Source organism: Phyllostomus discolor, chromosome 6 (genome assembly GCF_004126475.2).
Source record: "Phyllostomus discolor isolate MPI-MPIP mPhyDis1 chromosome 6, mPhyDis1.pri.v3, whole genome shotgun sequence".
Classification (NCBI taxonomy): domain Eukaryota; kingdom Metazoa; phylum Chordata; class Mammalia; order Chiroptera; family Phyllostomidae; genus Phyllostomus; species Phyllostomus discolor.
Genome location: NC_040908.2, coordinates 166813590 through 166828681, shown reverse-complemented (window position 1 = coordinate 166828681; position 15092 = coordinate 166813590). Strand labels below are relative to the sequence as shown.

Here is a 15092-nt window from a genome sequence, read left to right as displayed (position 1 = left end):
AGCGAGGCCAAGGACAATCACCCCCCTTCTGGCCCTCAGTTTCCCCCTCTGTTGCACGGGGAGGGAAGGCTTCCCCGTTTTCTTCATCGGGACACTGTAAGGGTCACAGTGACAATATCCGGGCCTGAGCCTCTCAGCCCCCAGAGTGCTGCACTGAGGACCACCCAGATTCACTGCTTGCCCTCAGGGGGCTCTCGGGCTGAGAGCCTGCGGGAGGGCTCCGTGGGAGGCCCATGCGCCACCGCCCCCCCAGCATCAGCTGGCAGGGAGGAAGGGCAAGAGGGACAAGGCAGGTCGGAGAGCTTCTCAGCCACAGTTTCTGGCTTCACTGAGCTCTGCCCTGGAAGTTTACGACCAGTCTCGTGTCGGAACCAGCAGCGTCCACACCTGCGCTGCTGGGCAGGCTTCTAAGACCCTCATGCACGTCATTGTCCAGAGGGACTCCCATGGCATTTTCCAGAGGGCAGAATCTACCAGGAGGCAGAGCTGCGCCCCCTTCTCCTCAGCCATGTTGGGGTCTTAGCTGTGAGACAGCCTTGGAGAGGAAGGCCTGAGCGGAGGGGCAATACACGGCCCTCAGGCGAGGTAGTGGCAGAGGTCTCGGGGCCAGGTAAGGCCAGGCAGCGAAGAGGTAGCTCAGCAGACACAGCCGTCGCATCTGGGCACAGCCGGGGCCACCATGGCTTCTGGCGGCCTTAGCGGGCGGTGCCCGGAGGGGGCTCCGGGGGGGAGGTCGGCCGGTTCAGGGTCACACTGGGGAAGCTGGCGACGAAGCTCTCCCACCTTCTTTTCACCTGCTGGGAGACAGGAGTGGGGAGATCAGGGCACAGGTGCATCGGCAGGTGGTGGGCTTCGGGTGTTGTTCCACCTACAGCCACGAGGTGGTGGTAGACCCCAGAGACAGAGGCACTGGGGACCCTTTATTCTCCAGGAGGAGGCGAGGCCTGGAGGGCAGCTCCCACCAAGTGGGGCTGGGCCCTCCCTTACCTGGGAAAGGGGAACACAAGATATAACCCTGGGAAGTTGTACTGGCTGACCTCCTTGCCTCCAGCAAACACTCCCCTCCGCCCCCCCCCCCCCCCCCATCCAATGCACTGCCAGATTCATCATCTTAAAACAGCTCTGACTATATCACGGGCCTGCTCTAAAACCTTCCAGGACTGTCAGGGCCCCCTGAGATACATGGCTCCTGAATCCCTCTCTCTCCAGCCTCACCTCCAAACAAACAACGAAAAAAGCTTGGTTGCCTTCCTGGCCCTAGGCCCATAGATTCTGCCTCTGAGCCCTTGCTGCCCGGGGTCCCTCTCCCGGGAGTCCCGAGGGCTCCCGGGAGTCCCGCCCTCTCCCTGCAGCACTCATTCCTCCGTCCATCCACCAGTCAGACCTGCTGATATTGCCTCAGCCACCGCCGGGGGCTGCCTCCTTGCTGAGCCTGGATCAGCTGCTCCGTGTCCCCCAGGCCTCCAGGCTGCCGCTCCTGATCAGGGGAGTCCAGCCTCTCTGGGCCTCCCTCTGAGGATCTGGGCTTCCCACGATCCTGTCTGAGGCTCAGCGCCCGGCGCAGCTGGCCCTCCACAGGCTTCCCCCAGGGCTCCTGGAGCTTGCCATAGGAGCTCCGTGGTCGCCGCAAGGACTGGCTGCGCTGCCCCGTCCCCATGGTTCCAGAGGCTACAGGCATAGGACTGCTCCAGGCCCTTGGCGAGTCACTGGCCTCTGCGGTGGCCGGGTCCCTCCACTGATCTGACGGGAGCTCACTCGGGGGCAAAGGTTGATGCTGCTGAGGTGGCCATCATAAACCAAAGGGCAGGCCACAGGGGCCAAAGCATCGCTGAGTCACCGTCTGGGGCAAAGGGTGCAGGCCTCCCCCCTGCCCCCAACTCCTGCCTCAAGGCAGCCTCCCCTGGCCATACCGTCCCCTAGACCCCTGCAGCCCTGCCCGTCCACACTTGTTCTGCTGACACTGAGAACACACTCAACGGCAACACAGAGATGAACTGTAAGAGGCAGGACAGCTCCAACCTAGAAGAGTCAGAACACGGGGGCAGAAAGGGGCCCGGTGCCCGCCGGGGCTGTAGGGAGTGGTAAGTTCCTTTATGGCTGTAGAGCCCCGGTTTGCAGGATGAAAAAGTTCTGGGGATGGGTTGCGTGACCATGTGAACGCAACCCTACATGCAACGCTCGGCATAAAAAATGGCCGAGATGGTAAAATGTTTTCGTGCGTTTTGCTACGGAAGGAAGGAAGGAAGAAGGAAGAGAGAGAGAGAAAGAGAGAGAGAAAGAGAAAAAGAGAGAGAGAAAAAGAGAGAGAAAGAGAAAAAGAGAGAGAGAAAGAGAGAAAGAGAGAGAAAGAGAGAGAGAAAGAGAGAAAGAAAAGAAAAGAAAAGAAAACGAACGGACAGCTGCAGGCCGGGAGTCAGGAGGCTGGATTTTCTCCAAGCCTCGCTCCTCTCCTACTTTCCCAGCAGAGAACAGGGTCAGGAGCTCAGACCCTGAGGACCAGCCGTCTCTGGGGAAACAGTGGCTTCATTCCCGCAGGTGGGTGACCTCGGCCCCTGCGTCCAATTTCCTCGTCTGTAACAGGAACAAATAACTTGGAGAACAAAAACCACCTCGGTCTTTGTGTCCTTTGGTGCCATGACCTTTGACCAACCATTGTCCTCAGGAAGCATATCAGAGCCTTCTAGTGCAGGGCGAGCTGTGCCCCTTTAAAGCAACATACCAGGAATTTTTTTGCTAGTGAAGGCTGGGACGAATACTGAACTGGTGACAGTTCCACTGGGACTACAGCATGCTTCGTCGCTTTGTCTTGTCAATCAAGAGTGCCTGAGTCATATTCCTAAGAACTGTACAGCCGCAGGAGTCCTTAGCAGAGAATAATTTGCTCAAAACTGCGGGGCCTTCTTTCTGCTCCGCCCCATCATCCCGAGAGTAAATAACCCTATAAAAAAATCTGTTACATTCTATGGCTTTGTCTTCCGCTCTGAAGATACTTTCTCCTTACAGTGGACATTCACCTTCGCCCCGCCACTGCACAGAGGACTGAATATGGCAGCACTGGGCTCACACGGGGTGCTTGGCGGGGGCTCCGTGAAAGTGAGTCGGCGATGATCCATTGCCCCAGGTGTTACCCCTTCCCCTCTCAGCCTTGTCAGTGAATCCGTTCGTTGTGAAAATCAAGTGGAATCGTGAATGTGATGCCTGTAAAAGCGAGACTACCAGCCGCCTCTTTTTCTCCCAAGATCGGGGTGAGAGAAAAGTACTCGGGCTGTCCAGCAGGTCCTCAGAATCATAGAATTTGAGGGCTGGAAGGGACCTCATGCATCTGGTTCTTTTTGTTTTAATTGCTACTGTCCCAGCATTTTTCTTCGTTCCTCCATGTATTCTCTCTAAATATCACGGTAGTCAGATGAGGTGGGCATCGTTACCCCTCTTTTCCAGGTCAGGAACCCGAGGCTCAGAGAAACGAAGCACCTGGCCAGGGAGCACGCCCAGTCGGCGGCAGAGCCGGGGGCCCTGCCTGGGTCCGCCTGGCCTCGGGCCCACGCGTCAAGCACTCCACTCTGCTGCCCGTGTTGGTGGCAAGGGCAGGACTTGATGCCAGGGGTCCTACCTCCTCTGTGCGTGGGCTGCTGCACAGGGCGCCCCCATCTGGGGTCAGAGAAGAGCTGGCTGCAACTCTTGGCTCATTCCAGACTCCTCCCCCGGCCTGGCCTTGCTGTTTTCCCTTTCAGTTTCGAGGCCTTCCTGGGCGAAGGGGCTCGTAACATCCACCGGGCTCAGACAGGGCCAGGGTGAAGAGGAGAATGGAGAAAAGGGGCCTCGGCTTTCCGTCCCAGCTCACCTCAAAGGTGGACCGAGAGCCACACCCAGTCCTCTTCACGCCAATCCTGACCACACCCCTAAAGGATAGCCCACAAGCCACACCTGACCCTGGTTAGAGCAGCAAAGCCATTTCACAATCTTCAACACCCTTACCCTGGCGCAGCCAACTCAAATCCCCTCCCACCACAGCCAGGATTGGGAGGAGCTTGTTGGCTCACCCACTCCTGAGATGCCTGGGGTGTAAATCACTGGCTCCTGCTGTTGAGCGCACAGCGGCTGAACACCCTCTTGCTGTTAACAGGCGGGGGCCTGGGCCTGAGCCGGCTGCCTAGGGCCAGCCAGGAGCGTGCGAGTTCTTGACTTTGTGTAGGAGAGATTTCACAGTGCAAGTGCAGGTGACTATGAGAGTATTTATTAAAGCTGGGGACAGCACTGGCCGCGTGGCTCAGTTGGTTGGAGGGTTTTTCTGTGCGCATCGAAAGTTTGTGGGTTCCATCCCTGGTTGGGGCACGTATGGGGGACAGCTGATTGATGACTCTCTCTCTCTCTCTCTCTCTCTCAAAACCAATGGAAACATGTCTTCGTGAGGGTTAAAAAAAAAGCTGGGGATGGTAAAACAAGGAAGGGCTCAGCACAGAAGCAGCAACAATGCTGGACCATCTGAGCCCACGGGGACACCAGAGGAAAGGGGGCCGGCCCGGGACGAGCAGCCACAGCCCACTGCTCCCCTGGGTGGGGAAGGAGAAGGGGAAAGGAATGGTGTGGGCTGCTTCTCTAAGGAAGGGCAAACACTGGATACTTTGTCTTGAGTTTCTCTCTCTCTTATAGGCGGGAATCTCAGGGGAGGGTCTCAGTATAACATTCCTCAGCACTGCAGGTGCGCCCTTTCAGGGTCCTGGTCTCCCCTGATTGGTCAGCGCCAGAGCAGGGGGTGGCTAGTCATTGCATCTGGTTCTGGCACCGCCCACCTGGTTTTGCTGCTTTTCTGGGCCTGGAGCTGAAATACAACTGAGGCCTAGATGTCATCTCCAGGGAGGTGACCTGCTGTATTGGGCTGTAAGTTGCTCGGCCATTTCGTTCAGCTTTCCATCTCCGTTTCTCTTTTCTGCTCGTCCTGGCTTACTGGCCTGTTTCATTGCCAAATGTGTAATTCTACAACAACTTCTCAAATCCCTAGAGGACAAGGAGAAACCTATGTTCTCTTCCTTCCCACTGCCTCCCAGCCTTTCTCAACTGGCGAGCTCTTACTCCCCTTTCTAAACCCTGCGGCGCGATGCCTCCTCCAGGAAGCCAGCCCAACAGCAACGAAATACACACAGTAGCAGCTGGGTGTCCCTCGTAGGCCAGGACATCATCTTTTTCATCTCTCTGTCCTCAGGACACAAGAGTACTTAGCCTTACATACTGGAGACTAATAATCATCTATTGCTACATAACAAATTCCCCCACAATGTAGGGGCTTAAAGCAACACTCCTGTATGAGCTCAGTTTCTGTGGGTCCAGGCATGGCTCCACTGGGCCTCTGGCTCAGGGCCCTTTGCAGGCTCCATTCAGGGGACTGCAGTCATCTCAAGGTTCAGTGGTGGGGGGGGGGGGGTTGCCTCCAAGGTCACTCGAACAGTTGTTGGCAGAACTTGGTTTCCTGCAAGCAGTTGCACTGAGGGACTCCGCTTCTTGTGAGTTGTTCACGGTTGCCATGTGAGCGTCTCCCCAGAGCAGCTTCCCATGCGGCAGCTTCAAGCAGAGCCAGCGAACGAGAGGGCGGGTATACCAGGCAGGCAGAAGCCAGTCTTTTGGAAACTTAATCTCAGAAGTGACCTCCCATCACATGTGCCCCGACCCGTTCCTTGGAGGCGAGTTCCCAGGTCCAGCCAGTACTCGAGGGAGGGGATGCACGAGAGCGTGAACACCAGGAGGCAAGACTGTTGCGGATGATCACGGAGGCTGCTCACCTGCCCATCGTGCTGCCCGAGGCAAAAGCATTTCACCAGGTGGCTCTGAGCCGCGAGGGAGTGGCTTAACCTCGTGCCTACAGTGTCTCAGCTACAAAATGGGGACGATACTTGATGTCCTCAAATCTAAAATGGCCTCAGTGGAAGGGGAGCATTGTTTTATACATCCTTAAAAACTGGAAACTAAAGTGTCCCAGGTTCGATTCCCAGCCAGGGTACATTCCTGGGTTGCAGGCCAGAACCCCCAGCAACCGCACATTGATGTTTCTCTCTCTCTCTCTCTCCTCCCCCTCCTCCCTTCCCTCTCTCAAAAAATAAATAAATAAATAAATAAATAAAATCTTAAAAAAAAAAAACAACCTGGAAGCTGTAGAACCATTTCAGGGGTTAAAATGCAGAAAACCAACCAAACAAAAAAAAGTGTGCCTTGAAATTAGTGGAACGCACAGTGCCTATTCCCTCAGGTGGTTCTCAGACTTACGTGGCGGGTGCCATTTAAGGTCGTGGTGAGGCTTAGATATACGGAAGGCAGCAAACTGGGCCAGGCCGCCCGGATGTTCTTTCTTATTAGTGAGCCATTGAAATTAATCCACATCTACACACCGCGGGCAAGATCTTGTTTTGATGATGCCTCGGAAGGAGGCCAAGGGGAGGACAGTAGAATCTCTACCCCTGGCAAAGGAGGAATTCTGATGCACATGAAGGGAGGCACCCTGAAGTGCTAAGGATGCACAGAAAAGAATGGGAGACCATATCTGGCTTGGGGGTAGGAAGAATCTGGGCGGGCTTCCTGGAGGAGGTGGTGTTAGGCCTCAGCCTTAAAGGTAGGAAGGACTGGGGCAGTAGAGATGGGGGTAGTATCTTGCAGGTGACTAGAGACTGGGAACATACAGGACAAACTGAAGCCCACTCTCCATGGGTTTCAGATCCAAGAAGAAGAATCTGATTGACCTTGGTACACACTGCGAAGGAGTGTACCCTCTTTTTCAGGAAAACACTGCATTTCACATTCACACCACTCTGGAGCCTGGCCCTATTTTTCAGATGAAATAACTGAAACTCAGAGAGGTGAAGCAACTTGCCCAAGGACACACAGTCCGTAGTGCGCCTTGACTCCAGCCCCACAGAGCCGGGCCAGCAAAAAGTCCTCATACATGTGTTCCACCCAGCGTGGATCAGACCTGGGTCTTCACCCACCCCACAGGATGATCAGACAGAACTATAAGCCTAATGGTTAAGGTCACTAGAATTTTCCTTGAAGATATTATGCCCATCAAATGAGGACAGGGGTTATTCAGATAGGCACAGGTAACTTAAAATTGTCTATATTTCAACGGATAATGGTTTCTTTGCCCGAGCAGCTCTTATAATACAGTAAGAGAACCAGTTCGGGGCTAGACTCCTGGCCAGGCCTCTCCAGGCTGCTCGCAGCCTACCTGCCCCGCCTCACCTTCCCCTACATCCTCCTAGGAACTCAGCCAAGTTTCTCAAGCTTCCCAGATTTCAAAAATCAGTTGGGGCTTGTTAAAAATAATACATAAAGATTCCTGGGCTCCACTCCAGATTTACCAAATCAGAATCCATAGGGGTTGGGAGTCCAGGAATCTGTTTTGTTTTTAAAGAGCCCAGAGGGTTTTTATCATCAGGGAAGACTGGGTAATACTTTCTCTAGGCCTCGAAACACTGATCCACATTAGAACTATTTGAGGAGCTTCTAAAACAAGCAACGCAATACAGGGGATCCCATTCCTCAGAAATGGACCTGAGCGATATTCTGCTGGTGATTTTAAGATCTCTGAGTTGGCAGTTAATCTGTATAAGAACCATGGACTGGGGCTCAGGAAGCTGTGCTTCCCACTGGCACCCTGGCCCAAGGAGATTCTGTCCCTGGTAGTACAGAAGCCCACTCTGAGAAATGCTTTTTTCTAGCCCCATGAAACTCCCCACCCAGGCTTTTGCCGGGGAAGTTTTCTGTCTGCGATGAAATACCCCTCCCAACTTTATCCTCCGGGGGATCTCAACCTGGAGGTAGGAGAGCCCAGATGGAGAGGTGTTTTGTTTCCTAATTAAATGTGAACTAGGTCATTTATGTGCTTGAGCTAACTGTTCAAAATCCACTTCCTTTGTTCACAGCGGCCCGTTTTCTAGTTCTCATTCAGTTTCTTTGTTCAGACCTCCACCTGGTGGTGTTGACCAGGAAGCCACCTGAACCTGGGTGGAGTCACCTGCCCTCTGCTCCAGACCCAGGAGTTCACAGGGACCAGCCAGGACTCAGCCAATGGCTCACAGCCTCTGTGGCATGGCCAGCTCTAGAGCAGGGCCTTGCCTTTCCTGAGGGACGGTGGGGGGGGGGGCACGTCATACACATACACAGCAGAGGAGAGAAAATACAAGCAGGAGGAGTTGAGGTTACAAAGCAGTTACACACTAGAAGACTAATAGAGACAAGTAAATGAGAGTTAATGTCCAGCAAACCCAAACCCTTATGAGGAAATTCAGCCCAGAGAGAGTAGGAGCCTGCCCAAGGTCATACAGCTTCAACTCTTTCCAGCATGAAGAGAGTTGTGAGGGAGAACGTCCTTGGACTTGGACATCTAATAGAATGTCAGCTCTATGGCATGATGGTAGGAGCTGTGTCTTTTCCACCACGGTGTCCCATAGCACCAGGCATAGCACCGGGCCCATCATAGGTGCTCAGGTGTTTGTTAATCAAATGAATATATGAATTGGGAGAAGTGGGATTTTAATCCATTTCCTGCTACTAAAATGGCTATGTCGGATTGTCCCAGGGCGGAGTTCAGCCAGCTAGGTGGAAGGAGGGACTAGGAAGTTGGAGAGACAAACACAACACAGTCAAAGAGTTGCATTATCTCTCCATGCTCAATTAGCAATTTTTAGTTAACAGGACGTTCTCATAGCCCTTGATCCTCCCAACTGTCTGGAAGCAGGTCATTTTTTCTCCACGCCTTGATTATCATCTGATGTACCATGTATTTTATTTGTTTATCGTCTGTGTTCTCTCACTGGAAGGCAGAGATTTGAGTTTGTGTTGGAGACTCCCCTATCCCCCGGTTGGCATGGAGCCCAGCTTATGACTTATGAAGCTTTCCGTTCAACCAAGCCTTCTAAACCCTCTAGGTCCTAAGTGGCCTCAACTTGAAGAGTAGGAGACTGAGGCTCAGAGAGGTGAGATTGCTTGTCCAAGGTCACACGAACACGGACTCCTGCCTATCACAACCCGTCCCACAGCTGCTAAAGGACACACTCCTGTAAACCCGTGAACCATCCCCTTCCCAAACCCTTTCGCAAACCCTTTCTTCCGACCTTTTCTCCATCAGCTTGCATGTATTTGCGTCTAGCCCGAATCCCAGAGCTCCCGAACGGTCTGTTTTGCTTGCAGCTTTGGGAGACACGTGCTACTCGGGTGAATGAATCGCACATCCCCACCCCCGCCGACAACCAATCACAGGGCTTCGGAGCCGGGCCACTTCCGCCTATTGCGGACTGCTGCCTGAGCCGGACAGCCCACGTGGGACTCTGTAGACAAGGGAGTAGGCGGTGGTGCGCCAGGGGCGGGCTCTTTCAGCCTCGTCACCAATCCAAGAGCCCGCCGGGGACGCGAGGGGCGGGGCTGACGTGGGGCGCCAAGACTTAAACGTGACGGGCAGACGGACGTAGGGAGGAGTTCTGAGCGGGGGAGTGGTGAGTGACGGAGCCCACTGTCCAATAACAGGAGGGGTTGGGCTGCTTGAGCCAATAGAAAGTCCTAAGGCGGGGCCGGGACTGCAGCAAGTTTAGTTGCGCGGAGACCGCAGCTGTTCCCTGTCAGTGGAGGTAGCGTCGGTAGAGGCGGTGGCGACGACTTGCGGCGGTGGCCAGAAGGTAAGTGGCCGCGGCGCTGCGCACCTTCTTCTTCCCGCGGCAGCCCGGAGCGGGTGGGCGTGCGCCGGCGCCGCCTCGGGGGACGCTTATATAATGGTCGTGCGTGCCAAGGCAGCGCGGGCTTCACGAGTGACGGCTAGAGGAGACAGCAGCGGGCGGTGCGCCACGCAAGTTGCGCCGCCCCTCCCCTCCCCCTCTAGCGGGAGACCGTCGGCGCGGGCCAGTCGCCCCGCCACTCCGCGAGCATCCCTCCCGTGCGGGCGCAGCCGGGCCTTTTCCGCCCCGCGCCCGTGGCAGCCGCCAGCGGCCTTATTCATGCTTTTGGGCCCATTTTGCAGATGGAGAAACTGTCGCACGGAGCCCGAAAAATGCCTTGCGCTAGGTCCCTGAGGGAGGGTTTGAACCCGAGTCTGTCAGGATCGGGAGCCCAAGTTTTCCCCATCACACTGGAAGTTGCTCAGTTCTGAGGAAAGTCGCGGAGTGGAGGGCCAGGGTTTTCTGTGTTCCACGTGTCTCCTGTAGGATTCTCCCAGTGAGCCTGTGGAGTAGGCTCGGCTCCATTTAGTTTCAAGTGTAGAAGCTTGAGGCGCCCAGAAGCAGTGATTCGCCCAAGGCTGCTCAGTTAAGAGGTGGGGCTGGGCTCAGCCCGTTACTTACACCGCGTTGAGCAGTTTACAAAGTGCACTCGGCTGGGGGCGGTGAGGAGCAGCGGCCGTCCGTCTGGGAAGCGCCCTCCTGGGCAGGGGAATGGGCAGCCTCGGCTTTCAGGACGTGCACGCAGGTTGCTACCAGCGTGACTTGCTTTGTGTACTTTGAGTTTTCACCTCTGGGGAGCGTTTCTCTTATCTCTCAAATGCTGGGCTGAGGCCAGGTCCTGGCCTCAGGCCGTGTTGAATTTCTTAAAACCCTGATTTTCCATTTGGTGAGAAAGTATGCCAGGGCTCATTATCCCCATTCTGCAGCTGAGAAAGCTGAGGCTTAAAGAGGTGCCCATCATATTCGCCAGACCACAACTAGAGCCTCCCGAGTGTACCCAGAAGTCTTTGTCTTCTCCATTGCTCCCTTACCCACTGCTACCAACAGCCCTGGCTTCCCCTGTCCTCCTTCCCCTGCCTGTGACGCAAATACTCATGCTGGGAGTGCATGTGCCCAGCATTTCTATTAACTCAGAGCTCCAGCTTTGCTGTCTGCCCGCTCTCCATCTTCACTCTGGACTCGTAATCGCTTTCTTTTGCACACTTGCCACGTTCAGACCTCTAGACCGAGTGTGGAGACAAGACTTGGGAGATGAGATTAACCGTGTCCTAGAACTGCTGACAAACTGACTGGGGGGGGGGGGGGGGGAGACAAAGAAACAGAACTCGGGCTGCAAGTCAGCATGCCACAGATGTTTGCAGAGAGCCCGTGCTGGTGAGGGCTGGCCTCTCTGAGGGTGTGGAAGAGGAAGTTGAGACCCACAAATCAGGCCAAGCCACATACGGAGGCCAGGGAGAGGAGAGATGGACTGGTTGAGGGCTGGGTGGGATTGGATTGGGGAAAGCTCTGTGGATGGGGTGAGTCAGTGAGTCTCTCTTGATTCCCCTGCAGCTGGCACTGAGGAAGCAGTGATTGGATTTGAGGGGCCGAGGTTTTATTTTGGAGGAGGGGTAAGTTTTCAGTGACTAGAACCTGCCAGAGGTAGGCTGAGGAAGGTGGGAGGGGCGTGGGGGAGAAACAGCACTTCCCAGTGGGGGTGAGCAGTGTTCTCGGTCGCTGTGAAGAGGTCTCTACAGACGTGACAGGTGAGGGCACAAGGTGAGGTGCTGGTGAGGCAGAAATGGAACTGGGTCCGAAGGCGCCGGGGCCCTGGGTGGGGCTCTTGAGGGCCCAGCAGGAGGCCTGAGCTACAGGTTGTGTCTGTCCGTGTTCTAGAAAGCCGCTGGTGAGCAGGCATCCCGTGTTACTTGGCGGCTGCCCTGCCCTGCAGGAAGGAGCTTCGTTCACTGTAGTTCGATATTGATTTGTTGAATTGAATTAGGCCGTCATCCAAAGTTCCCACAGTTTACCTCCTAGCCCCCTCTGTGCCTTATTTCTCTCTCCTGAAGCCTGCTTCAGTTTTGGTGGCCCTGTCTGTGCCAGTTCTCACCTCCAGGACCACCCACGGCCCAGGCAGGTTGGTCCTGGTGGTGGCGGCCTCTGTGGATCCCCTTGTGCCTGCACAGGCCGCTTGCCCTTTTGTCCTCCTCCTCCTCACTTGCTCCTTGTCTCGCTTCCCGTGCCCTGGTCCTGGGTCCTGGGTGCTGGGTAGGTGGGCCCAGACTGTCCAGGTCTCTCTAGCACTCGGCAGCATGAGCCAGGTGCCGCCACCAGGTAAACATTCCCCTGGAGGATTAGCGTGAGCCTTCCCTTTGGCTGCCTCCCAGTGGCATCTTACCCTTTTCTGAACGGGCCCTGCGCCCTGTACCCCGAAAGTGTGCCGTGTGCCATCCGGAGACGTCCTTTCAGGAGTGGGACATTTTGCCTGCTTGCTCTGGAGCCTCGCCTGGGCCCGAGGGACCACCCCTTCCTTCACCTGTTTGTCTCAGCCGCCTCTAGTCTCAGCTGTGGACTTCTTCGCCAGACTGCCAGAGGGGCAGGGCCCGATGTGGGGAGATGGGAAATGCCGCAAAGGATAAGCCCTTTTCTTTTTACCTGTTGAATGAAAATATGTGATCCCACCTACTGGGCTTTTTCTTCCGTTTGACCCAACAGGCACCCTGTTCCGTCTGCCTCAGTCCTCATGAGACTATCGGTGTTGCCCCCAGACTTGCTTCTGGTGCCTGCTTCCCCACTGTCCCTGTCCCTGGCGTCCTTGTCCTCTGCGGGACTTGTCCTCTCCTCTTGTCCTGTCAGAATTGCTTGTCAGGCTTCCCTGCATCAGGACTTGCCACGTTTGCTCAGTTGGACAGGGCTTCTCTCTTTCAATAATAATGATAAGTAATGATTTATTATTAATAATAAAAGCCAGCCTTTTATTATGCGGTGGCAGGGACCTTGCTAAACCCCCTTTCATGTATTATCTTTTTAAAAGATTTTATTTATTTATTTTTAGACAGAGGGGAAGGGAGAGAAAAAGAGAGGGAGCGAAACATCAGTGTGTGGCCACCTCTTGCACACCCCGCACTGGGGACCTGGCCTGCAGCCTGGGCATGTGCCCTGGCTGGGAATCGAACCAGCCACCCTTTGGTTCTCAGGCTGGCACTGAACCCACTGAGCCACACCAGCCCGGGCTCATGTGTTATTTAATCGTCACAACAACCCTGAGACAAAGGTACTGTTAGCTGCTTACTTATCGGCGAGGAACTGCGGGTGAACTAAACCCCCCAGAGTCAGTCCCACAGCTAGGAAACTGTGGCTGGGGTCCGTCTCAGGCTGTCAGGCTGGGTCCTTGCAGGGGTCCCTCTTGTGTATTATCCTGTTCTCACCATCTATTTATGGGCCCCCAGCAACTTGCTTTTTGGCATTTTGGGAGCAGAGCCTGTGCCTTCGGGAGTGGTGCCTGTGGAAGGTATATGCCCAATAAATCATTCTCAACCTTGACATAATCGGCCAAGGCATCTGGTTTTCTCGGAGCATGGATTCAGTTCCTTTGATGGCTGTCTCGCCTGCGTCTCCATTCTGTTCTTTATTTACCAGGGGCCAGAGCTGAGTGACAGGTGTGGCCTTTTCAAAAGAAAGCAGTCTGTAAATTCCCTAAAGTGGTCACGTACCACCAACTGTGGGCTCCCAGGGGTCTAATCACGGGTGCACTGTTCCGTGAGGCGTCTCGGCAGGAAAGGAGCTGAGGGCACAGTCGGGGAAATAGGAGGCACGGCAGCTCCCGGACCGCGTAGGACAAAAATGAGCGTCAGGTGCACAGTGAGACGGGGCCCAGGCTCGGGGAGTCTCATCCGGAGGAGACGGAGCTCCCGAAGGCCCAGCGACAGCTCTGCCCAGAAAGGAGGCCTGGGGCTGGGTGCAAATGGGCAGGAGGAGAAAGCACTTCAGCTGAAACCATAGAAGTTTCTAGAACTTCTTGTTCTTGTGTAGCGGGTGCCAGAAAAGGGTTTTACTTCAACGCTTCTTTCTCACTAGGCTTGTTGGCTAACATCTGTGTCCTGTGGCCGGGCGTGGTGCCAGCACTGCGTGTGTTGGCTCATCGGGATCTTACAGGATGGGTGTTGTTATCATTCCCATTTCACAGATGAGAAAGCGGGCTCTGAGTGGGTACGGGAGCCGGTGGCAGAGCAGCAGGGGTGGAGCCCAGGCCGTCGGACAACAGACCTGGGGTGCTCGCAGCCCTGCGCTCTCCCGGCACCCTCCCCCGCCGCCACCACTGTGGAAGCAAAGGGACAGTCCTTCCCGGTTCCGAATCTGTGTCTTTGCCACGCCTAGGTTCTCAGGGGAGCGCCCGGGGAAATGGGGGCAATGCTTCTTTCCCCTTTACTTCAGATAGCGCCTGCCCCTGAGAGCTGACGAAACCCGAGGGTAAGGCCTGTGCCTGAGACCAGGCCGTGCGGTGGGTGTGGGTGCGGATCGTGTCTCCAGCAGCAGCTGTCGATTTCAGCAGGCCTGGCCTGTCAGCTCTGCAGCTCACTAAGTCAAAAAAGCCAAGCTCTGGTTTTTGGAAAATATAAGCAGTCCTTGTCTGTTCCCGGTCCTTTTGGGTTTTCACTGGAAAGTGACATCTAGCTTCCTGCTGGCTCCAGTTGGCAACTGGTCAGCCTGCACAGGAAGCCCTACTTCTGGAAGGGTGTGGCTTGGGACGCTGGTCATGGGGAGGGTGGCAAGGCTCCTCAAGACCAGAGAGAGCATCTCTAGGGCTGGGCAGCCTCGGAGCAGGTGCCGGCCGGTGAGTGACTGGGGAGTCCTGGGGCTGTGACTGTCAGCTGCCCGTCAGACACCTGCCGTGCTGTCACAGCGGTGTTCCATCTTTGGGCGTCACAGTGACAAAGGGGTAAAGGTGGAATTCCTCTCTCAGAGTGCTCAGGCAGCGCTGCCCTCCCGTATGACCGCCTGCTTTTCAGGTTTCCCTCGGAAAGACCCCCCCCTTCACTCCCCCGCCAACGGCACCAGGCTGGGTGCATCTCCTCAGCCCATGTGCCAAGGCCCTGGGGCCGGGGCCCAGTCCCGCTGCTGGTTCCGGGGAACTCCCTGGCCAGGCGTGATCCTCGAGGTCTGTCTAGCGTGCCCCGCCCCCGGCCCCTGCATTTCAGACGTGCGAACACTCTTCCCTCACCCACAGGTGCGCCAGCCAGCTGCTATCCCCACTTCACAGCCCAGCCCGCTGCCCTGGGGACTTTGTTGCTTTCCCCAGAGCTCGAGTTCAGTGCTCAGGCTAGATGCCTTTGCACGGGCGTTTTTCTTGGGTTTCCACCCGTCGTGCAGGGATTGTCCTCAGGAGACCCTTCGTGACCCACAGGAGTTGTTCTCCTTCCC

General features: G+C 55.6%; 2 protein-coding genes across 4 annotated transcripts in view; one reads left to right on the top strand and one right to left on the bottom strand.

Moving 5' to 3' along the window:
* Window positions 1-219: 219 nt before the first annotated feature.
* C6H11orf86 (chromosome 6 C11orf86 homolog) lies at window positions 220-9205 on the bottom strand. 3 transcript variants are annotated; one of them, XM_028515095.2, is made up of 2 exons: window positions 1385-1914; window positions 220-794 (listed from the first exon to the last, which is right to left on the bottom strand). In XM_028515095.2, exons 1-2 carry the CDS (start codon window positions 1676-1678, stop codon window positions 696-698), a joined length of 393 nt encoding a protein of 130 aa, XP_028370896.2. In that variant the 5' UTR covers window positions 1679-1914; the 3' UTR covers window positions 220-695. The 3 variants fall into 3 exon arrangements, 1 of the variants encoding a protein (XP_028370896.2); XR_004904044.1 differs by lacking the exon at window positions 1385-1914 and adding an exon at window positions 9099-9205 and having other exon boundaries at window positions 685-794; XR_004904045.1 differs by lacking the exon at window positions 1385-1914 and adding an exon at window positions 9099-9205 and having other exon boundaries at window positions 729-797.
* A 321-nt stretch (window positions 9206-9526) lies between these two features.
* The window catches only part of PC (pyruvate carboxylase), a 96435-nt gene continuing 90869 nt past the window's right edge, over window positions 9527-15092 (top strand). The window contains exon 1 of the mRNA XM_028515145.2: window positions 9527-9656. The gene's annotated coding sequence lies outside the window, so the exon portion shown is untranslated. The remainder of the gene's footprint in view (window positions 9657-15092) is intronic.